The sequence below is a fragment of the Scatophagus argus genome, chromosome 5, assembly GCF_020382885.2.
Source record: "Scatophagus argus isolate fScaArg1 chromosome 5, fScaArg1.pri, whole genome shotgun sequence".
Taxonomy (NCBI): Eukaryota; Metazoa; Chordata; class Actinopteri; family Scatophagidae; genus Scatophagus; species Scatophagus argus.
The window spans coordinates 935,077-958,836 of NC_058497.1; the positions used below are offsets into that span (position 1 = coordinate 935,077).

At 39.2% G+C, this 23,760-nt stretch overlaps 1 protein-coding gene across 5 annotated transcripts in view; it reads left to right on the top strand.

Moving 5' to 3' along the window:
* The first annotated feature begins 499 nt into the window (after positions 1-499).
* cuedc1b (CUE domain containing 1b) overlaps positions 500-23,760 on the top strand; it is a 31,448-nt gene continuing 8,187 nt past the window's right edge. The window contains exons 1-10 of one of the 5 annotated variants that reach the window (XM_046388412.1): positions 500-652; positions 9,575-10,237; positions 10,326-10,453; positions 11,545-11,671; positions 19,092-19,350; positions 21,131-21,196; positions 21,445-21,525; positions 21,634-21,727; positions 22,544-22,599; positions 23,559-23,633. In XM_046388412.1, the coding sequence (XP_046244368.1) occupies positions 9,929-10,237; positions 10,326-10,453; positions 11,545-11,671; positions 19,092-19,350; positions 21,131-21,196; positions 21,445-21,525; positions 21,634-21,727; positions 22,544-22,599; positions 23,559-23,632 (1,194 nt within the window). In that variant the 5' untranslated portion in view covers positions 500-652; positions 9,575-9,928 and the 3' untranslated portion in view covers position 23,633. Of the gene's footprint in view, positions 691-9,574; positions 10,238-10,325; positions 10,454-11,544; positions 11,672-19,091; positions 19,351-21,130; positions 21,197-21,444; positions 21,526-21,633; positions 21,728-22,543; positions 22,603-23,558; positions 23,634-23,760 lie in introns of those variants that run through there. The other 4 variants (XM_046388410.1, XM_046388413.1, XM_046388414.1 and 1 more) reach the window with 4 other exon arrangements.

The following is a 23,760-nucleotide window of genomic DNA, read 5'->3' on the forward strand; positions in this document are numbered from 1 at the left end:
TCTAATGTAAACTAATTTTCTATTTTTCTTTTCTATTTCATTTATTGCCATCTAGTTGTGTATGATTTGTTGGTTTTGTTTTTAACTGATTGTTAAGCACTTTGGAAACCTGGTTTTTGAAAGGTGCTATATATATATAAAAAATTATTATTATCATTCACTATGGTTAAATAAATCCAAACTCAATATTATCACACAACTGTTTCGTCTATACACTCTTAACATATTGCATTAATTTACTATCATTGGACTACTCTCATAAAAAATCAATAGGTTTTATCGACTGCATTTTTCAGCATTGTGGTCTTATAGCTATGTAACATCATATTCTAATCACTGATGTAATTTAATTGGTCTTCCTATTGTTTATTTGTAATTATTGCAAAAATACAAATGTACCTACAGCTTTGATAGGTCTCGACTGTTTTTATCTTTAATTTAAATATTGCACATTATCCACTACACACGTAAACATATTTTATTTTGAAGCATTAAATTTGCTGCGGCTAATAGGACACATCCGGTTGCCAGCAGAATTTTATGGCATATCTGCTGGTGTGTGAAAGGACAATATCCTTCTGGTTCCCATTACAATGCTAAAATCCACAGTTCTGCTGCTCAGCTCTACTTCCTCTCGACAATTCATTACACTGTGGGTATTGTTCGACTGGATCCTTTGCGTCTCTGTCAGTGAGTTACTAGCATGGTTCCGTTTTTTTTCCAACCCGAAGGGCATGTTTGACAATACACAGCTTTAACGCTAACTGCTGAATGTGGTGGAAATATTTAGCCTAGTTTACTATTTGTTAACGCCAACACGGCGATGGAAAGGTGTTAATGTCTACAATAGTATGCATTTATTACATTTAAAATGAGGAAGTTTTGTAACATTCGTGTCTTGATTTCTATGGTATGTTTAGATAGAGCTAATTTGAGTTGAATGCTGCGACTAAGTCACTGACCGAGGCCTTGCAGATGACAGTGCCTTGTCGTGAAGACCTTACGTGCGTGGTTGTTACTAGTTAGCTCTAACAGCTAACATATTGCCGTTAGCTTGTTTAACTGATCGTTGCCTACATTAGCCATTGTAGCATCAAATTGACGTTGTAGTCTTGTTATTTCTTTCGCGCTGCTAATCGCGATTTTAGATTTTAGATCAGCATTTGACAACTCTGAGTTGCTAGTAACGTTAGCTGAGAAGCATCGTTAGCAGCAACCCAATAAGAGCCACATAAATTGATGACCGCTATCATGTAGTGTTTGGCAACGCTATGTCACTCCGTAAAATGGATAAACTAAAACTTGCTAATCGACAAATACCGCTACTCGATGAAAATCAAGCTAGCTTTTACGAAAACATATTGGCTGCTTTTTAATTAAGCATAAAGTTACGTCCTATCCATAGGGCACTTTTAAGTAAACTTAACTTATTTCTTCAAGTGTTCCTCTCAAAATGCTCACCCCATAAAATACTCAGTGTTGGGTAGCGCAAGCTGGTTTGAATTGATTTGTCTCTGACACAAACCATTCGGAAGTCTCTCCAGTGCTAAGGTGGGAGGTGGGGGGCATGCTAGCTACAACTGCTTCTTATGTGGACTAGATCATGCTTTGGTTTTTATTATATTTTAGTAGTAGCTGTGGCCACGTGTAGTACTTTACTAATATGACAAGAGACCTTGTGTTAAGAAAAACAGATATTTGCTAAAGCCTTGACAGCACTTTGTAAATATGCAGTTCAGTTCAATTTATTTATATAAGTTACAATGAAAGTTATTTCAGGATTTCAGGTTATTTTTACTCCATTAAATTGTTTAGCAGATACTTAAAGGCTGACTTCATCTGTGTTCTTTCTTCTTTTTTGTGCACTGTGTCCATTTTTGAATCTGACAGACCTTGAGGGTACAGAAGAGCTATGGGGTTTATATGTTACAGCTTCAGAAACCTTTGTCAGGTCACAATGGAAAAAAAATTAAGAATGGCTTGGGATTGTAGTATTTTGAGGCAAAAATATGCATACACAAAAATTAAATAAAAAACTAAGAACAGCAAAAACATTGGACCTGTCCTTCTAATAAGCCTATTTTATTGATACAGTTGCTGCTTTCTTAAAATTGTAAAAAAAAATATGTCAGTGAGCCTGTCCAACACTGGCATTCTCATCAGATTAAGTTTAAGAGAGTTACTTTATCACACACCAGGCAATGAGTGAGCCATCTTAAATGACTTAACATGCCTACAATAAATGAATTTCATGATTTCAGTTAAGTAACACAAGGGAAAAAGCCTTGAGACAAGGGAAAAATGCATATGAAAATCAATACAAACACATACATTTTTAGTTTAGAGGTCATTGTTGCAGGTTGATTTGATCTCTTTACTTGCACAGCATGGCAAGTGACATCTGAGTTTTAAGCTAGATCTTTGAATCAAATTTGATGTTAGTGTGACATTATACCGCCATCTTGTAACTAGTCCAGGCACCCCAGAGCTGATTTTAGTGCATGTGTTTGCTGGTCATGTGTGAGTGTAGCTAGTCAAGGGGAAGATCACTCCTATTTTTATACTTCAACTGTTAAGCAACTATCTCCCATACACTTATATAGACACACTTGCACTCTCTCTGAGGACAGTGGGTCCTGGATTGTGTGCTAAATATAGCATGGTTCTTAGGTGCAGATTAATACGGTGATGGGAATTTCTCTTTGTGAATGCATGCCTCATAGCAAGAGGGTTCCAGGTTTGAATCCCGGTCTGGGCCCTTCTATGTGGAGTTTGCAGGTTCTCCCTGTGCCTGTGTGGGTTTTCTCCGGGTACTCCGGCTTCCTCCCACAATACCAAAAACATGCACATTAGGTTAATTGGCTCCTCTAAATTGCCCCTAGGTGTGAGTGTGAGAGTGTGTGGTTGTTTGTCTTTGTGTGTTGGCCCTGCGATTGACTGGCGACCAGTCCAGGGTGAACCCCGCCTCTCGCCCGTAGTCAGCTGGGATAGGCTCCAGCTCCCCCGCGACCCTGACGGATAAGCAGTATAGAAAATGGATGGATGGATGGATGAATGGATGGCCATGGCATGGTATCACATACACACTAATAATTTACTAATAGGCTACTTCTCATTCTGTGGCAGAACCAGGCTGAAAGCCAGTGATGGTGTTCACAGTAGAATACTAAGTGTTTTCTTCCAAAGAAATGATGTTTGAAATAGTTGGAAGTTGAATATGTAAGTATTACATATGAATGCATTTAGCTGGGAGTCCCTGCTTACCACTCAATTGATTTGTAGGTGTTCAGTGTGTATTTTGTATCTTTCTGACTGTTTTGAATGTGGTCAAGAAAAGCATGTTTAATACAAGTTAAATGACTGTACAACATCTCACATTCATAATCCTCCTCACTGCCCATCTTTCCAATTGTCCTGTCTACCCAACTATAGTGTATTGTTGACCTTATGTGACTTGCCCATTAACTTATGAAGGTAATTTATTTGTCCTTGTGCAACACTGGTTTTCACTGTAAAATAAAAGCTTGATGTCTCCTTTGTGCTGTGCACAGATGATTACATTTCGGAATATGATAGGATAAGTATATAAATATATAAACACATATGCATTTCTTTTTTTGAATATGCTTTGACACATTAGAAATTTGAAAGTAACCAGGAGATGCATCTAATTTTTTCCCTGATAATGCGACATTGTAATTATTAAATCCATGTGGAAATCAGAGAAATAAACAGAAGAAACCTCTCAATGGTCATACTCTACACACTATGTTTATAGTCTCAATAAAAGCAATGTGTTACTTTCACTGCAATAAGACCTCACCACACAGATTTCATTTCAACAGTCATGTGGAGCTACCAGAATTAGTTAGTTGATGCAATCGCTGAAAGAAACTTATTACAAACTTTTTTCCTAATTTTTTTTGAAAGTCTTTTTTCATGCAAAAGTTTCAAACATTCGCTGGTGTTAATCTCTTGGTTGGAAAAAAGTCTAAAAGAGTCCAGCTGGACAAAAGAAGGACAAATACAAAATTTGTTGCCAATTTTTTATTATTCGTCAGTGTTGTCTTCGACTTGCTTTTTTTGTCCAACCAAATGATTAAATCAGTGAATGTTTGAATGTTTTTCCCCTTTTTTTCCAAGTTCAGCAGCACACTAAACTTGTTTCTTAGCCTACATGAGTCTCATATTTTACCTGTTGGTATTGAAGTTGTTATTTATTATTTTTATTTCTTTTTTGATGTACAGCTAAAAAAGAAAAGCCAAAACCTGTGAACCAACAAGTAAGGTTTTAGCTTCTCTCATCAGCTAACTGCCAGCACGTGATGTCATATTCTTCCCCTAATTTATAATTTCTCAATGAAATGTTATCCTGTGCATTTCCTTAAGTTACTATTCTGTTTTAACCTGTTACATAGACTGACAAACTAGATAAATAAGTAAAAAAATAAAATATAAAATACAAATGCATTTACCGTAATAAAAATGATAATAATAATACATTTTATTTAAAGGCTCAAGACTTTAAAACTCAAGAGTACCGTACATCAAAAAAGAAATAAAAATAATAAATAACAACATCAATAAATATTAGAAAATAAAAGCAACAGATAAAAATAAATTTTTTTCAATTTTATTTATATAGCACCTTTCACAACCAAAATTGTCTCTAGGTGCTTTACAGAAACCCAGAGCCTGAAACCCTGAGCAAGCAGACAGTGGCAAGGAAAAACTCCCTTTTAACAGGAAGAAACCTTGAGCAGGACCCAACTCACAAGGGCGAACCATCCTGCTGATAGTCGGCTGGGTGAAGGGGGGGAAGAAGAAGTAGACAGGACAGAGAGGATGAAAGAGAGAGAGAAACATACATGCAATAAGCATTGCTCATCACAAAGGACAAACATGACAAACTATGTATTGTATGTACTATTTGTTTTTTAGCTGATATGTTGTTCAAGTTAGTTATAATAGCTCTTTTTTTCTTTTCAGGTTAGTAATAATAGCTTCAAGTTAGTTATAATAGCAAAACATGACAGCATTAAATAGAACAAAAGAATAGAAACTGAGGAAAAGCTAGATCAGAGTGCAGGCAGTAGTCATGAGGAATAAGCTATTCTGAATAAGTTTTAAATTTGGCTGTATATTGGAATAAAGAGAGTTACGAATTCAGGAGCAGTGCGAATGAAGGCTCTATGGCCCATGGTAGTTAGGCCAGCAGGGAGTGTATGGAGGAGAGCCGATGAGGAGTGGAGAGTTCAAGATGGGGAGTAACGTGGAGCAAGGTTTTGTAAGTTAAGAGGAGAATTTTGAAATTGATGCAGAATTTGATGGGAAGCCAGTGGAGTTGCTGAAGAGATGGGGTGATGTATTCCATAGATTGAGCCCAGGTTATGATACGAGCAGCAGAGTTGTAGATCAGCTGGAGTTTATGGAGGAGCTTGTGTGGTAAACCAGATAAGAGAGCGTTGCAGTAGTCAGTGTGGGAAGTGACGAGCACGTGAATGAGAATGACAGTACTGTGCGGGGTGAGAGATAGGCAGAGGCTATGACTATGTAGATGAAAGTAGCAAAACAAGCTTAAACTATTAATGTGGGCTTCAAATGAAAGAGTGTTGTCAGAGATGACCCCCAAGTTCCTAACTTGAGGGGAGGGAAAAACTGAGGAATCAATTATCAATTGATAGTGAGAAGCTAGGACCTGTAAACAATAGAATCGGTGCCTACGAGGTGAACTTCAGTCTTACTGCTGTTAATTTTGAGACATTTGGAAGAAAACCATGCTTTTATTTCATGAAGACAGCTGGTAAACAGGTGGAAGGGTTAAGTCAAGTCAGGTTTTGTAGATACGTAAAGTTGCATAGTGGAAGTTGAGACACTGTGTGGTTATTTTACTTATTTTATTTTATTTATTTTATTTTGTTTTGCCTTATTCTGTTTTATTTTATTTCATTCTATTATTATATGTTACTCATTCTTAAGTGTTATGTATGCGCCAGTCATCAAGACAAATTCCTAGTAATGTGAAACCTCTTCACTTACATGGCAATAAAGACGATTCTGATTCTGATTCTAAACTACTACAGGATGGGTTTACTGAGGACACCAGCTGCTGTTGGATGTCAGTAATTTTATCATTGAAAAAAGACACATATTCATCACAATGAGCAGTGCAGTACAGGTGTGCAGGAAATGTGTCATGGGGTTTCAGGATCCAATCAACAGTTATATAACAAAAGTTATCTCATGACACTTTCCAATTATAGCAGGTCTAGACCAAACTCTTTAACTCTTTAATTCATGACTTCTGCATTTAACCCATCTTTAGTTGAACACACATGCAACACTCGGCAAATTACATGCAGTGAAACACACACAGGAGCAGTGGGCAGCGTCAAGCGCCCGGGGAGCATATTGGGGGGCTAAGTGCCTTGCTCAAGGGCACATCAGGCGGCTAATGAAGGGGGGGCATTTTTTTTTCGCATTAATCACTCCATCACACACAAATTTTTCCTGCCCGTCCGGAATCGAACCGGTGACCCTCTGATCACAAGCCACTTCTCCAACCTCTAGGCCACAGCTGCCCCATCCTATAGGAAAGGAGCTTGATAGCTGTTCTCTGGTTCCTGGTCTACTTTTGGTGACTCTAGAAACCACAAATAATCTTGCATCCTGAGAGTGTAGAGTTATTAGGGCAGCCTGATAACAGGTAGTTGCAGTAATCCAGGTAATAATTGCACGTTTTTCAGCATCTTTTTGAAACAGAATGTGCCTAATTTCTGCAATGTTACAAAGGTGAAAGAAGGCAGTCTTTGAAATTTGAGCTATGCGTGAGTTAAAGGACATAACCTGATCAAAAATAACAAATTTCCTACAGTGGGACTGGATGCGGCAGTAATGCCCACCATGGTAGCTATAGTTCTAGGTAATTAGTTTTTAAGATGTTTAAGGCCCAGCACAATAACTTAGGTTTTGTCTGAGTTGTCTGAGTAGAAAACTCAACATTCAAGGGAAGGGAAATTCAAGCATCCGGTAGCCCATTACAGCAGTGTAGGTTAGTCAAAAGTAAGCAAATAAACAACCAAACAAGGCCTAACTGTTAGTGGGAAAAATAGACTAAACATATACAAAATAAACTAACATATGCTACATAAAGTACAATAGAGTGCAGAGAAAGCAGGTCGACCAGATTGACTGTGTGTAAAAAAACAAGAAACTAATAAGCCACAGTGTAAACGTGAACGGATTGCTACTCGGAAATGAGTTACAAAGTGTAGGTTAATTGTGAAAAAAAAACATAAGATAGGGTGCATAGTGGAATAAATGTCCAATAAATAAATGTGATTTTTTACGCCTGATGTAAATCAGGCACAGACTGTCGCTGGGATCGTGACCCCTGAAGATGTGTTGTAGAGTCTAATGGCCAGGGGAACAAACGAGTTCCTGAGTTTGTGGAGCAGGACAGAGACAGCAGTCTGGTGCTGAACACACTCCTCTGACTGATCAGAGTCCTGTGCAGAGGGTGGGAGGCGTTGTCCAGTATGGACAGGATCTTATCCAGGGTCCGTTTTTCTGCTACTGACACTACAGAGTCCAGCTCTGTGCCCACCACAGATCCTACCCTCTGCACCAGTCTGTCCAGCTGTGTTGCGTCCCTCTCCTTGATGCTGCCTCCCCAGCACACCACAGCATAGAAGAGGACACTGGCCACCACAGTCCAGTAGAACATCAGCAGCACTTTTTTGCAGATGTTAAAGGACCCCAACCTCCTCAGGAACCTGTGGATGGTGTCCTTCTTCACTGACCAGTCCAATCTGTCGTCCAACTGCAGACCCAGGTACTTCTACGTCCAGACCACCTCCACCTCCGTGCCCTTGATGGAGACCGGTGTGGCATGGGGTCTGTTCCTCCTGAAGTCAACCACCAACTCCTTGGTTTTGGATGTGTTGAGTTGCAGCGTGTTAGCCCTGCACCATTCAGCAAAGTCCCCCTCCAGGCTCCTGTACTCCCCCTCCTGTCCATCCTCAATGCATCCAATTATCACAGTATCATCTAAGTACTTCTCCATGTGGCAGAGCTCCGACTGGTACTGGAAATCAGACGTATAGAGTGTGAACAGGACCGGGGAGAGCACTGTGCCCTGAGGTGCTCGGGGGCTGCTCAGCAGGGTGTCAGATGTGCAGTCACCCAGCTTAACAAACTGCGACCTCTCTGAGAGGTGATCCAGGAGACCAGGTGTGGGTCCACTCTCATGTTGTGCAGCTTGTCTCTCAGGAGGACGGGCTGAATGGTGTTGAAAGTGCTGGAGAAGTCGGACCTTGAGTTCCCTCTGTACCTGCTTCAGCTCTTCCCTGCTTCCCTTCTTGAACGCCCTCTTTTTCCTATTGAAGACGTCCTTGATGTCGTTGGTAATCCAAGGCTTGTCGTTGGGGAAGCAGCGCACAGTTTTGATGGGGAGAACAATGTTCCTGCAGAAATTCACGTAGTCCGTAAAACAGTGTGTAACCCCATCGATGTCCTCATTGGTGGCTCCATCAGCACATTCCAATCCATGCAATCGAAGCAGTCCCTCAGGGCCTCCTCTGCCTCAGGAGACCACTTCCTGAAGCAGCTTTCCAACGTAGTCTTTGCAAATGTACACACCTGTTTAATATTAATTTTAGTCATCTCCAACTGATGCAGCCGGTTGTCATTACTGTCGACATGTATTACAGTCTTACTGTATGCTTATTCTTAGCCAACCATTTTAAATATGATTTCACATCGCCCGCTCTGGCCCCAGGAATGCATTGGACTATGGTCGCTGGTGTTGCTAACTCCATGTTTCTCACTAGAGAGCTGCCAATGACCAGAGTTGGTTTCTCAGCGGGTGCATCTCTGAGTGGGGAAAACGTGTACATATTGGGGGTGAACCATGGGCTTTTGAACAGCTGATCTTGGCACTGTGCAGAGAACTGATTTAATCAGCACATGACAGCTGTCACAGTTTGACGTAGAAAAATTGTAGAAAAAAAATCTCTCTCTCTTCTGACTCTCTCTGTCCTTCACATTATGTGGTATATTATAAAACTGTGCAGATATATGAGAAAGAAGATGTCATAATTTTTTCCAAATTAATCATTATCTATATTTATCATGATCTGTAGTGCCATTTTGAGTTGGATCTAATTCAGTTTCTGGTCATTTTATAAATTACCTAAATGTAATCACATCCTCTCTGTCTCCCTGGGCTTTATTCTCATGTGCGTGTCTTTTGTACAGGTCACACTCATTCATTGTCTCTTGTTCTTCACACATACACAACTTCAGTGTGGCACAAAGACAAGACTTTTCAATTCAATTCTGACCTTTATCTGACCTCTACCCAAGCCCTTTCAAACAGCCTCTCCTCAAAGATTTTCATGGAGATACAGTTGGATTTTTTGTGTTCAAAAACCTACTGAAGTAGCCAAATTTAAAGTCCCTCTAGTTTGATTGAACTACTGTAGAATGAAATTCATTAGACCTCCATGTTCCAGTTGAGAACATTTGTCTTGCTAGCTCTTACTAACATACTGCCTGTCTTCTCTCTTTGTAGGTGCTGATAACTGTGATGTAGCTATGCGTCTTCCCTGGCGGATTTTGTCTTGAACCTCACCTGATAACAGGACTTTAGACAATTAATTTCTGTCACCACCTAACTATTCCCTTCCCTGCACACCCTATAATACAGCCATGCTTAATGCAGCTCAATAACAAGTAGCACTGGGGTGAGGGGGTTTTCTAAACTCCCACCAGTACATTGCCATGTTTGTGTTAGAATGAAAAACTGAGTATGGAAAAAGTGGAAAATAAGTAAGACTGAAGGGGGTCAAGTGCTTGTGTTGGTGACAAATAAGAAGAGCCATCCTATTAGTAGGTTGGCAACAGCTGAGGCAACCAGACCCTGAGGATGACTAGTCTGTTCAGGCGCAGCAGCAGCAGCAATGGAGGCTCTAGAAGCAGTGGAAGTGGTGGTGGCAGTGGTAGTGGGCAGCTCAACAACAGCAGGCCTAACCGGCAGGTCAGACGCCTAGAGTTCAATCAGGCTATGGAGGATTTCAAGACCATGTTCCCCTCTATGGACTATGAGGTGATTGAGTGTGTGCTACGATCCAACAATGGAGCTGTGGATGCCACCATTGACCAGTTGCTCCAGATGAACATTGATGGACAGGGCTCAGATGACAGCTCAGATTCAGATGACAGCATACCACCAGAGGTCAGTGGAAGGATCCAAGGGCACTACCGGGCAATCTAATACAGGACTAGCCTAATGAGCTTATATTGCATTGTCTGTTTCTTTCTAGATTTTGGAGCGAACACTGGAACCTGACAGTTCAGATGAGGAACCGCCACCAGTCTATTCTCCGCCAGCATATGATATGCACATTTTTGACAGAAAATACCCAGAAGCCCCACCAACACCCCCACCAAGGTAAGGAACAGGTATTTTTATACAGTTAAGGTCTTGATTATACAATAGTCAGAATAAGAGCCATTTCAAAATGCTCTATTCTTTTGTATTTCAGGTTTTAGTTAACAAACTCTGTATGCCACTGTTTTTTTGTTAAATAGATTGTATGTATTTTGAGGAAAAAGACCCTCTTGCTTGTGCCCCAAGGTGTAATGTTTGCTAGAGTTGCTAGTCCAGAAGTAGACACATTGTGCACTAAACCATTACTTGTTTCATCTTTGGAATAACTGATAAGAAAAAGGACTGAGAGTGGAAAAACATTACATTATTACATTGTATAGCATTGGTGTGCATCTAAATATAAGTAATATGTTTCTTCTTACCTGTAATAGTTTAACACAGCCTCAGAGCATAACATTGCTTTGAGCCAAATGTTAATGTCAGTATGACGGCACGCTCACATTTAAATTGCGAACGTGCTGATATAGCATTTATACAGCTTTCCATATTCACGATTTTAGTTAAGAATATAAGAATATGGGAATATAATTAGTTTTGACTCTGCCTTTTGTTTCTCTCAGTGAACTTACAGACTAATAGACATAACGCAGTAGTCCACCACAGTTCCTTGGTTTTGCTGACACTGAGCTTCAGGTGATTGTCGTTGCACTCACAGACTGCATAAAACATGGATGTAGTATCCATGATGTCGCCTATAGGTTTCTAAAGAGCTGTTGTGAAACTTTGTGTGGTGGTGGCCACCATTTAGCAGTGCCTGAGTCTACCTAACTCCCAGCTAATCCAGTAATGGCAACAAAGAGGTGGAAATTAGCTATATAGACCAAAATTGTATTCTCTGTTCCATGCTGTAAAGTTGGGCATTTTGACATGTGGTCTGCTGGGAAATTCCGTGTTGGCTTCTTTTTTTTAGCCTCGCTGGTCACCGCCAGTCTCCAAGTGAAGACAGCATGTTACTCACTGATAACTTCCATTTTTCTAAATACCAATACTTAATAGTAGTTTTAGATATCTAGGTAGAGATAAGTTGATAATGTACCTAATGCAGTTGGTAGAATTATTGATGTTTTTCATTACTCCATGGACTCTTACAGATTTGAAGCCGAGCGACCTCCTGGTCACCAGCAGGCCCGAAACTACCGGAACTGGAACCCTCCTTTGCTTGGAAATCTCCCAGATGATTTTCTGCGGATCATGCCACAGCAGTTAGACAGCACAAAGGTAAAATTCTTCATTCTTCCAATTTAAAACAATGTGTTGCCTTTCCCAAAGGGAAGAGCAGGCTGTTCTGTTTAATTGTGGTTATTGAAGAGGCAGGATCCTGCTTACATCAGTCATAAGTAGGTCAACCCCACAAAAATTTTGGATAGTTTGACCTGAGATATATGAAGCCAATGTACAATCTTAAATGAATTGAATGAAACTGTATGAAGAGTGAATTCTTTGAAGTATATTAGACCACTGGGTCTCAGTTGTGGGTGTACCCATAATTCTCTCCCAGTTTCCTTTGTTATTGGTAGTGAAGATCCTTCCTTCTATATAGAACCTTGATACCATTTCCTTAACCTCAAGCTGGGTTTCAAGGATTGAATCAAGAGATTATTTTGCAGGCAGTAAAGGAAATTGAGTACACTGTTTTGTCTAAAGTGTGTCTAAAGTATTGGAAGAAATTATAGGTGGTACATCAAACCCATGTCTAACCTGCTCAAATGACGTGAAAATACTGTCTTTATACAACACCCTAATATTTAACACTCCGTTTTTGAACAACTGAGTAAATGTATTATTAAAGAGGCTGGAAATAGGTAAACTTGGTAAACTTAGTTGACTGCCCATTCCTTGCAGAGAGTGTACCTGAGTTATCCATGGTTGACAATATACACAAAATTACACTGACATGAAAAATTATTACCGGTAAGTGTAATAACGGTGGATTCTGTGACTCTGGAAAAAAACATATTTAGGAAAGAATGTAACTGCAAGTGGATGAAGCAAATAGAAAAACAGAAATTAAAAAAAGGGCATTCAACAATAAAAAGACACCCTGAACAGAGTGCATGAACCCCAGAGAAAAATTCCCCAAATCACTAACTTGGGTCTCTAACTAGACTAAACCATAATTGACCCAAAGCTTAACAACAAAAATAGTAAAAGAGAATGTAAATATCTGAGCACTGCCTAATGGTGATTGCAAGGGGTTCTATTACCAAAGCAAAAAGCAATGGAAAAGGGAGGGCAACTCCATCTAGACCCATGCTGGAGAGGGAAATATGGTGTCATTAGTTCTGACTGAAGCCAAAGGAGAGGTATGCAACAATTTGACCCAAAAAGCATCCCGAAAACCAAACGGCTGAAGAGCATAGAATCAATAATTGACTGGCCTGTCCTCAACCCAATAGAACACCTTTGAGATGAATTAGAGCAAAGACTGTGAGCCAGGTCTTCTCGTCCAACATCAGTATCATCAGTGACTTCACAAATGCGCTTCTGGAAGAACGGTCAAAAATTCTTATAAACACACTCCTAAACCTTGTGAAAAGCCTTCCCAAAAGAGTTGAAGGTGTTATAACTGGAAAGGATGGGCTGACGTCATATTAAACCCTATGGATTAAGAATGGGATGCCAGAGTTCATATGCATGTAAAGGCAGATGAGCGAATACTTTTGGCAATATAGTGTAGCTTTTTTGGAGGCTCAAGTATTCCCATTGTGGATGAAAACTTTAGAAAGGCCTTAGATAACCCTGCCTGTTTAGATGAAATTAATAAAGCAATAGCTTGCAGGCAGAGTGGGAAATGTCCGGGCCCAGGCAGCTTCCCTACAGATTTTGAGAGATGTTCTCCTCAAAAGTAAGTCCTTTACTTAAAGCTGTATCTGATGATAGTTTGGGGAGTGGGGAGCCTCCTCCAACCCTACGGCAGACATCAATATCTCTACTCTTGAAAAAAGAGTAGAGATAAATAGCTCCTCCTACCGTCCAAAAAGTCCCCTCAATGTCGATGTTAAGATGTTGACTTAAGTGCAGGCTCTCGTCTTTCTGTTTCTCCCACTCTTACACTGGCCAAACTGACATGCATCTTTTTCAATGTCAAGCGTATATTTAATATCCTTTACGTTTCATCCTCATCACAGCATCCAGAGGTACTTTAATCTTTGAATGCTGTCGATATTGTGTACAGTGCAAAATAACTTGCTATTGCATAGAAATGTAATAAACTTTGGCAGTGTAACAACTGCTCTGAGATAGAGAGAGAACTGTTACTAAAAAACATAATGAGCTAACCAGTAATACTGTGTGAGATATCAATAATGAAGTATTGCAAGAAAATGTGGTACAATTACGTGCACAAAAAAACTTAAGTAGACCCATAGGCTATATGCCTGTATAAAAAAAAAAAAAGAAAAAAAACATATCACATTAACATTCTGCTTTCCCACTCTTTGATTAAGGTGTATTACAACCTCTGATCTAAGCAAATAAAAAACAGTTTTCAAAGAGAATTGGCTGAGTAATAGCATAATTGGCTATTTCCATACTTAACAGCCAGTCTGCCTCATCATTGTGATGGTAGAATGATCTCCTGTATGTACAACATAGCCAGTGTGGGATCAGTAAAGGTTTTTTACTCACCTAATTCTGATATGAAATGTAGCTGGACAACGGAGGCCACATTTGACACCTGTGACTTTTTTTTTTTTTTTTTTAATTTTTTATCAATAAACAAATATACATAAGACAGGACCAAACAAAAACAAGTGGGGAGTAACAGCATAAAGACCAAAATCAGTTCCAGGTTAATGTGACAGGTACATTATACAGTACAGGGTGAAATGCAATGAGAGCAAAAGAAAAAAAACTTTTTTTTGTTTTTTTTTTTATATATACAAATGCTCATTATAGCAGATATATTTACATTGATATAATCAAGAAATGGTTTCCGTACTCTTTCAAATGCATTATTTTTGTAGTGCAGTAGACAGGTCAGAAAGTCCAGAGGTATATATTCAATTATTGTCTTATACCATCCCATAACTGAGGGGGCTTTTCTGAAGTCCAGTGCTGAAGGATATTTTTCCTGGCACAAAATGTCATAACATTATACAGTTTTTTCTGATATCAGTTACATGGCTACTGGGTAGACCCAGAAGGAGGGAAACCGATTTGATTTCAAGTTCCTTCTTCAGAACTTTTTGCATTTCAAATAAGACATCATTCCAATATTTTTGTATCTTTACACAAGACTAGAAACAGTGAACAAGATCACAGATTCCTATCCTACATTTAAGACAGAGAGAGAGACATCCTTTCTGTGGAGAGATGCTACATGTGCTCTATGCAGTATCTTAAGTTGCACCACTCTTGTCCGATTACAAACTTTTATTTTCCTTGCATTATCCCAGATGTCCTCCCACAGCTCCTCACTTATCACAACACCCAGTTCCCTTTCACAGATCACCCCAGCGGCCGAGCGCTAAGATTTGAGCAATCCCTCAGACTGGCATATTTAATAATTTTTATAATAAAATCTCTGACCTGGAAATGACGAAAAAGATAATTTCTTGATATGCCATGTTTTTTCATAACCTGATTGAAAGTCATGAGAGTGGAACCATCAAAAAACTCACCCAAGGAAGAAATTCCCTTAGCTGTCCAGCATTTGAAAGCCGTGTATAAGGTCATTTGGAGAAAGTCAGGGTTGTCAGTGATTGGGGACAGTTTGAATCTCTGCAAACATAATTTTGTACTTGAATTTTTATTTTTCATAAGTACAACATGCACATGAGTTTCAGCCACACATTTTCAGAGATTCAAACCTCTTGTTGCACCCTTGCTGTTTTTAAGTATACATTTTCAGAGTTTCAAATATGGCATTGTTGTCCCACCACATCAGTTTGCAAAAAACTTTTGAAAGCTTGTAATATGAGATCTGAAAACTGCTGTGTGCATGTTTGCAAAAAAGTTTTGAAACCTTGAAACTTGAGTTTTGAAATGTTAAAATCTTCTGCAAACATCATTTTGTATGTGAGCTCTGGGTGCAACACTGGTTTTTGTTTGTGCAGAGTTTCAAACCTCCCATTAACGACAAACTGTCACTGTTCTCCCACTCCATTTAGGTTTGCAATAAAAGTGCTGAAATGGTGTAAACCTGAGGTTTGCAAGGATGAAATTTTGTTATGAATGTACTTTAGCGCTCGTAACTTAGCAACATCCGCTTTTCAGAGTTTCGTCCACACCACTGCAAGGTAGCGATCATGTGATTTTTGGCAGCATTCTCTCGCTGCTTTGGTTTGAAACTCTGAAAAACTAGGAAAAAAAACAAAAACAAAACGGCTCCGGGGGAGGGACACCTGCCTCTTCTAACCTATTGTTTCTCTGGTGAAGTTTAGTCCAATCACATGTAAGGTCAGGTGGAATTGACAGCATCATGCGTGATGCTGATGCGTTCTCAGTCATTTGCTCATGATACTTCACCAGAGATACTAGTCTAATAAGAGTCCAAACTCGTTTCCTCTTCAGAAAGTGTTCCGGTCCAGGATAAAGTTTTCTCAAATCATCACGATTGAGGGTGTGAAGCAAGGCGTCAAATGTTTGCAGCTATAAAGACAGTCCAATCTAGGGATGGGAATTGAGAACTGGTTCCGACTTAGAACCCGCTCCAACTGACTGATTCCATCGGAATTGTATGGCTCCAATGTTATCCATTCTTCTTATCAATTCTCTCATTTCCCTGCGCAACGTTTTCCGGTTTTCCTGAAATTTTGTGTCGCAATACATTTGCATCACACTCGACGCAACGAATTGAAACCACACCACCAGGCAGCATCATGGAGAAGAGAAAGTGATCTGAAGCCTGGCTCCATTTCACCAAATGAGATGAGAATTTTGCCGCGTGTAATCAGTGCAATGTAATATCGTGTAAGGGTACAAATACCAGCAACATGCTACCATTTAAAATTGTCTTGTAGTCCCTTTAATTGCTCATCAATCTGGCAGGGAGAAAAATCATCATATTAAGTCACAATTAGGACAAGTTAGACTTCTGACTCAAGATCAGTTTTTCACACTGCCCATCTGCCATGGATCCCAAGTCCCACAGCAATAAAAAGTTGTGACACCTTATCTGAAACCTACTATGGGATCAGCTGCACAGGCACAACTGGAAATGAGAACCCTAGACAGCTCAGGGGATTGCTGGTCAGCATTAAAATTGGAGTGCAACTTGTGATAAGTAAATTAACTATCTGTAATGCCTGCAACAGGGTGGTACTTAAGTTAATAATCATGAATTGCCACTGTTTAACTCAACAAAATGACTACCTCTTACCTCAACATAAAATATAATAAACACAGTCAAACCATACATAAAATCTTCAATCAATCATTTAAGCATGGTTCACCCCATATACTGAAGATATTGCAATACACACTTAGTAGTACAGTCAAGGAAGTCAAGGAATGCTAACTGCTTGTTAACATGACTAGAATTACAGTACATACAGCCAACAGAAAATCCTTGCTAGCTTACACACACAAACGTATACCAAAACACACACACACACTCATCCTCCAACAAAGCAAAAGTACAAAAGAACATTAATATCAATCAATATCAATCACAATATTTAGCACGATATTGACAAGCCTTTTTCCCCTCATCAGCCAGGTGCTAAACAAACTTCCCTTCTTCGTTTAGCAAAACACACCGTGGTCTTTTTCTATCAGCGTTACTCTTCCAGAATAAAAGCATCAGCCTACGTTAACTAACGGGACAAAATTAACACAGCCTTCAGAAAATACCTATAAAATGAAGAAACAGCCTTTGCTGGTACTTGTGCAGCCGCAAGAAGTAGCTTCCACATGCAGGGTGCTCTCCATGTAACAGTTAGCTAGCATCATTTAACGTGGCAATGGGGAGGATAACCACAAAGTGAAAGCAATCTGTCAGCAAAATAGATGTATTAGCGAATACATCGTTGTTGGTGCACCACAGGTGACTTATAGAGTTTTAACGCTCTAGTCTGGACCGGGGCTTCGCATGGAACAATTTCAGTGTCAAATATAAGATAAGATAAGAACTTTATTGATCCCACGGGAAATTGTTGTGCCAGGGTTGTGAGGGAAAGTATGTGCACAACAAGTGTAAATAGTTATAATAAAACAAATAATTGATCGATATTATAACTATAAAGATATGTTCATTGTTAAATCTGTGTTTTGTTATTCTTGAATTATATTACTGTATGTAAGCTCCGAGAGGAGGCACTGGCCACATTAGACAATTTTCAGGATCCTTTCTTCATAATGTCCACTACATACATGCAGGACAGCATCATTCAGAAGCTTTTCAACCAAGTTAAACCGGAGGAGATAGTGATTTCTCAAAGAGTTTGTAGAGTTAAGAAAGGACAAGCAAGGGTTCTTTCAACCAAAAACAAAGAGTTTTACTCTATACCCCCGAGTCTTGAAGAGTTGTTGGCCAACTACAGAATTTTTGATGTGATCAACGCCGCACCACAGAGCTGCCCCAAAGATGGGTTTTTGTATGACATTGTTGATGGAAGTCTTTTCAAATCCCGCCCACTGTTTTCAATAACATCTTCAGCTTTGCAGGTGATTTTGTACACTGGTGAAATAGAGGTACACAGTCCCCTGGGGTCATACGCTTCTGTCAATAAGTTACTCAAGGCATATTATACTTTAGGAAACGTTTCAAAACGTTTTCCTTGAAACTGGTTTCAAGGAAGGAGTTGGTTTTGCCTACAGTAAATGTAGGCATTGTGAATGTACCTTTGAGGAAATGCAATGGAATTTGGATGAACAGTTTTACCAAAAGAACAGTGGAAAAACACATTAAATGGTGCATTGAAATTGAAAGGTTTAGATTACTTGAAATCAGCCCTCAAAACTACCTATGGAATAAAGAGAAGAAGCAAGCTGGTTGATTTTCCAGCCTCTGACCTCATTCAGCAAACTCCACAGGATATAATGCACATCATTCTTGAGTGTGTTAATATATGTGTAAATGTGTGTTAAAATACCTCTTTCTTTCTGGAGACATGGAGTTAGACATGTTCAATTCAACCATGCAGAGTTTTCCTTTTTCATCAATAGATGTGCATGACAAACCCTGTCCTGTCGGTGTCAATACCTTAGCATCTAATGATAACAAGTTTTGGAAGGTGGGTGTGGTGGGTTGAAAGTGTTGATATGGTTTGTTACTGCTTGTAAACAATTGCAAGTAAATGTGTTGATGTTGACAGTGCACCACTACTTGGAGTAAATGAAATAATGTGACTTAACAAATCCTAAGTGTGATTATTAAGCATTTGTTATTGGGCAGTCTTGAAATGAGTTCAAAAACAGAGTGGCCTCAAATAGTGTTTCTGACAGTAATTTGGCTTGATGTACATGTAAAGTAATTAACTTTAAGATTTTAAGACTTTTGGCTAGATATAAGATTGCAAGTCTTGCCTAGATCAGGAGTTTTTGCAATGTAGTGATACTAGTAGTAACCACAGCTGGTTTTGAGAACCTGCGTTATGCAAAAATATTATTGGATGACCTTTTACAATGATCCATAATCATCCACCACATGAAGGGATGTTAAAACCAATAACCTCTCTTATGTTTACCAATACAGAACTCTCAGAGCAGTCTGTCTCAGCCTTCGTCGTCATCCTCTTCTGTTTCTTCAATGAGCCAATGGACAACCCACTCTGGTTCTCGGTCTGAAGCTGCAGTGTCTACTGGAGGTCCAGGTTTGACAACAGAAGCCACAGAACAAGCCAAGAAACTGAAGCAGTACCTGGAAGACGAACGCATTGCCCTCTTTCTGCAGAATGAGGAGTTTATGAGAGAACTGCAGCGCAACCGCGAGTTCCTCATCGCTTTAGAGAGAGGTATGACTGTGTCGATACAGGTATGATTGTGAACATGCAACTCATGCTGCTCATAATTTCAGCATAAGGTCAGTGTTTAAATAGCTGCAGTGTTTTTGGTTGGTTGGTTTTTGGTTTTGGTCCTCTTGGTTTTACTGGCGCATCATATTTGCGAGTTCCTGCCAGCAAACTGTTTGTCACACGCTGAGGGGATATCATGGGAGCATTTCACAATCTTCATATTTTTCTTAGGCCTTGCATTAGCTAGCTAGTGTAATTATAGCAACAGCATGAGCTTGGTTCAGTTTGTCATTTTCTAAACGATATGTATATGTATGTCAGAAACACATTTTCTGTAGGCTGGATGGATAAGGAGGTGCACTTACAAACTCTGTTGTGTGTTTATTTGATCCTTTCTTCTGATTGATCTTTAGAGAGGCAATTGAAGATTGAAGAAGACTGCTAACTAGTAAACCTACATGTAAACAATGCTGGATTTACAGTGCTTTAAAAATATCAACTGCGAAGGTTTGGGATTAACAAAATATATTCCACACACTTGTTAGACTTCAAGGTATGTCTCCAGCGAGCTGTTGAAAATGTCTGAACATGTAGACAGCTGGTCAGCACAGTGCTTCACAGTAGATGGATAGACTGGTCCAGCTGCTTTGCAGGGGTTTGTAGGGGTTCTGTCTCTTGAACAATCTATAAATTTCCCCCTCAAGGATGGAGAGACTTCTCATTGTGGTAAGAGAGGAGGGGTTCTTCTTAGATGGGCAGCTGTGAAGCTGTGACCCTGACCATTGCTGAGGTGGAGGAGGTGGAGCTGGATGAAGGCACAGGGCATGGTGTTGGCCTTTCAAACACAAGTAGTAGGAGTTAAGGAGTGAAGGGGGTGTCTTGATCATAAGCTGAGGGATAGAAAACTGAAAAAAGGAGACACATGGGACTAATTTTGTCCAAGTAAAGAAAAGCAAAAAAATGCACAATAATAAAGTAAATAACAGCAAAGTATTTACTGTGCCCAATGTTACAGAGCAAAAATATTCATTTTTGTCCAAAATCACATTAAATTTGTGTGAAATGAGAAAATCAGTCTCTCCCCCCACTGTAAATAAATAAGACCAAAATGAGTCTGGTTCCATTTGGGGAGTCACAGACAGATCACCAAGTACACACATAACCCGGAGATTGACCAGTAAATAGCTTCGCCTTTGGGTTCAGCTCTCTCTTCACCACAACAGACAGGTTCAGTGTTTGCATCAAAGCAGACGCTGCCCCGATCCACCTGTCAGTCTTCTGCTCCATTTCACCCTCACTCCTGAACAAGACCCGAGATACTTGACCTTCTTCACTTGGGGCAGGAACTCTCCTCCTCCTCCATCTCTGCAAAAGCAGAGATGGATGGAGTCCTAAGGCAACCGAACCTGACACTCTCTACCACTTGGTTGTACCTAGAGAGTCCAACCCAAACTGGGAATGGGTTTACAATGCACAAGGCATATCCTTTTTAAGCGGAGACAAATGAATACAATGAAATGTTTGTGTCACGGGGGGACAATACATTTTTTGAAATTCATGCTTTGCTGAGACAAGCTAAATAAGACTAGATTAGGGATAAGCAAAATGCTTGCCTTGGCTTTTCTGGTGCAACAATGCAAAGCTGTTTCCTTTCATCAGGTGCTGGTCAAGATGAATTGTAGTGGAGGTTAAGAAGCTTGGGCATTAAACCATTATACCAGAACTCATAACATCTTGATTCCCCACATCAGTGGTCATAACATATGCTTTCTGTTTTTAGATCGCTTGAAGTATGAATCAAAGAAATCAAAGTCCAATCATTCATCTAGCATGGAGAATTCCACAGGTAGATATCACGCATCAAGCTTCCTCTGGCAAGCTATTTGCATCTGTGTCTTTGCACAGTGAATTCTACTGAATACTTTGTGTATTTGTGTGTCCGTGTATTCACTGTGATAACTGTTGGTTTGGTCATGGATTTATGATGTACTACAGACATCGAACTATTTATACATGTGGTTCTACAATTGATGTGTTTGATGTGTGCAAGTAAAAAAGGGTACATTGTGGTGGTGTTGTTGTGTTTGTGTGCAGGAGAACAATATTCTACAGCTTCAGTGGAGGCCATCTCAGATGACGCCCTGTTCAGAGACAAACTCAAACACATGGGCAAGTGTAAGTCTTGTGATTTACAATAATACTGGTGTTTCACAAATATCTGCATTTACCTTTGAGGTCATTTTCCCCTGTAGTTAATGACCTAGGGTGTTTTCTTACCTTCAGCAACGAGAAAGAAACTCTTTGAAATTGCCAGAACATTCTCAGAAAAGACGAAGAGGAGAAAGTCAAAAAGGAAGGTCCTCCTGAAGCACCATTCGTATCCTTTGCTTCACCTTTGTCACATTATCTTGCCAACATTTCTTCTTTGTTGTAATATAGTAAAGTAGTCAAACCCTATTTACTTAGTACAATCATTTGCTATTTATAATGTGGTAATGCTTTAATTCTGCAAATAAAAGCATTTTGTCACTAACCAATTCAACGTTAACATTTAGCTTTAAACATTCTTGTTGTACATACGTAGGAATGGATATTGTTAAAATTTTAACGGTACTACTATTCTTACCGACAGAGAGATCGCTGTCCTGGATTGGGAATAGTGAAAATGTGCCACAGACAATTGTCTTGATCAGAAATGAATAAAGTTGATGAGGTGAAATGTTCAAGATAACTTTTATGTTGCAAAAATAAAAAATAAATCTATTTTCTTAATTTCTGCCATACCAGAAGCAGAACTGATAATGTCAGAGCTTATCGATCTGCCAGTATTTAAAAATTTAGCCCCAGGGCCCATTTTATACCGGGTTCTGGTACCTGCCCCAACATGAATGCAAGAAATAGAGATGTAACTGTTTTGTCATGGCTTCTTTTCTTGCTGGTGGAACAGGTGAAATTCATCTGGAGGATAATAAGATCATTTCTTCTGTTGATGCATTTACCTGTCTTCCATTATTTCCATAAAATCCTTCCATATTCCATCCGCACCATTATTTTTATGATTTCAGTTTCTAATCATCAGGCATGGATTAGCCTCCATAACTGTGATTTTTTGTGTCCACTTCTACGAGTCTGTTTGAGACTGATCTGGCTTGCAAGGCTGGAGTTTGGTGCTCTTAACTAAGCTCCTTTTCAGATTGGGCACAGCCAACTCTACAGCCAATCTTCTTGACAATGTGGAGGGAAACCCAGGTGGTAAGATATGCATGTCACCTGTACAATTTAAAACATTTTGTGGGTGAATGACTCACATTGTTTGTACGCATAAATTTGGGTCACTGGTGTGCTGACACATGAGAGACAACCCAGTTTTTTTTGGGGGGGGGGGCTTAGGAGAAAATGATAAAATGAAAAAATGTGGATTTCATTTTAAGTATACTGCCCACTAATTTTACATTTTAGCAACATTTTTAAATAATATGACAGTCAAATGTTAGAAATTTGTTGTAATTTCCCCCATTATTTTTCATGGTGGAATATTTTTCAAAGATTCAGAATAAGTTTGATTTGTCATGACTTATAAACCCTTAATTATAACTCTATAAGTTCATTCATTCCTGCAGTTACAGTTATGTTCCACTGGTGGTGTTAATCCTTATGGTATTTTAGCCCAAATATGTCTCGAAAATTTTAAGATCACAGGAACAGAACTAACCTGGTAAAAAAAAACATTGAAATATTTCACCTTTCAAAAGCATTAACATTGCAGTTAGAACTGATTTAGGTTTATTAAGGGTTGAAATTATTTTTAGGAAAATTTACTTGGTCATATTTGCCCTTAAACATGGATTAATTTCAGGCAGAGATCGGTTCAGCCCTTATATTGGCATTTATTTTATTATTATTACAGACTAATTAGGGGAAGTCCACCACACAAATACATACATACATGCTATTCGGCCAAATTAAAATTTACACAATAATTAATTTGCTTCATAAAACATTACACAATTATATTATCAAATGGCTGTGTAATATGTGGCCTCCAGATACCTTATCTTACAGAAGAGGCACGTGATGCTCAGCACTGCTTCTCAAATATGGAATGATCATAGAGTATAAATTGCCTTGAATCTTCAACAGACTCTTTTACATGAGGAAGATGAAACAGGTGAATAACCCAGGTAAGGGTCTGTAACCCAATTACAGAGGTGAGGAAAAATATGTGCAAATAAAAATCATGTTAGTGAAGCAAAATTGCAACACAATCAAAGACATAAAATAGTGTAGTGTAGCTGCTGAACCTATAGGAATACAATATAAATTATAAAGTAACTTCTTGGGTAGCCTAGTGAGTAAAAATGTGTAAACTGTAATGTAAACAGGCTGTGCAGTAATGTAGCATTTATATGC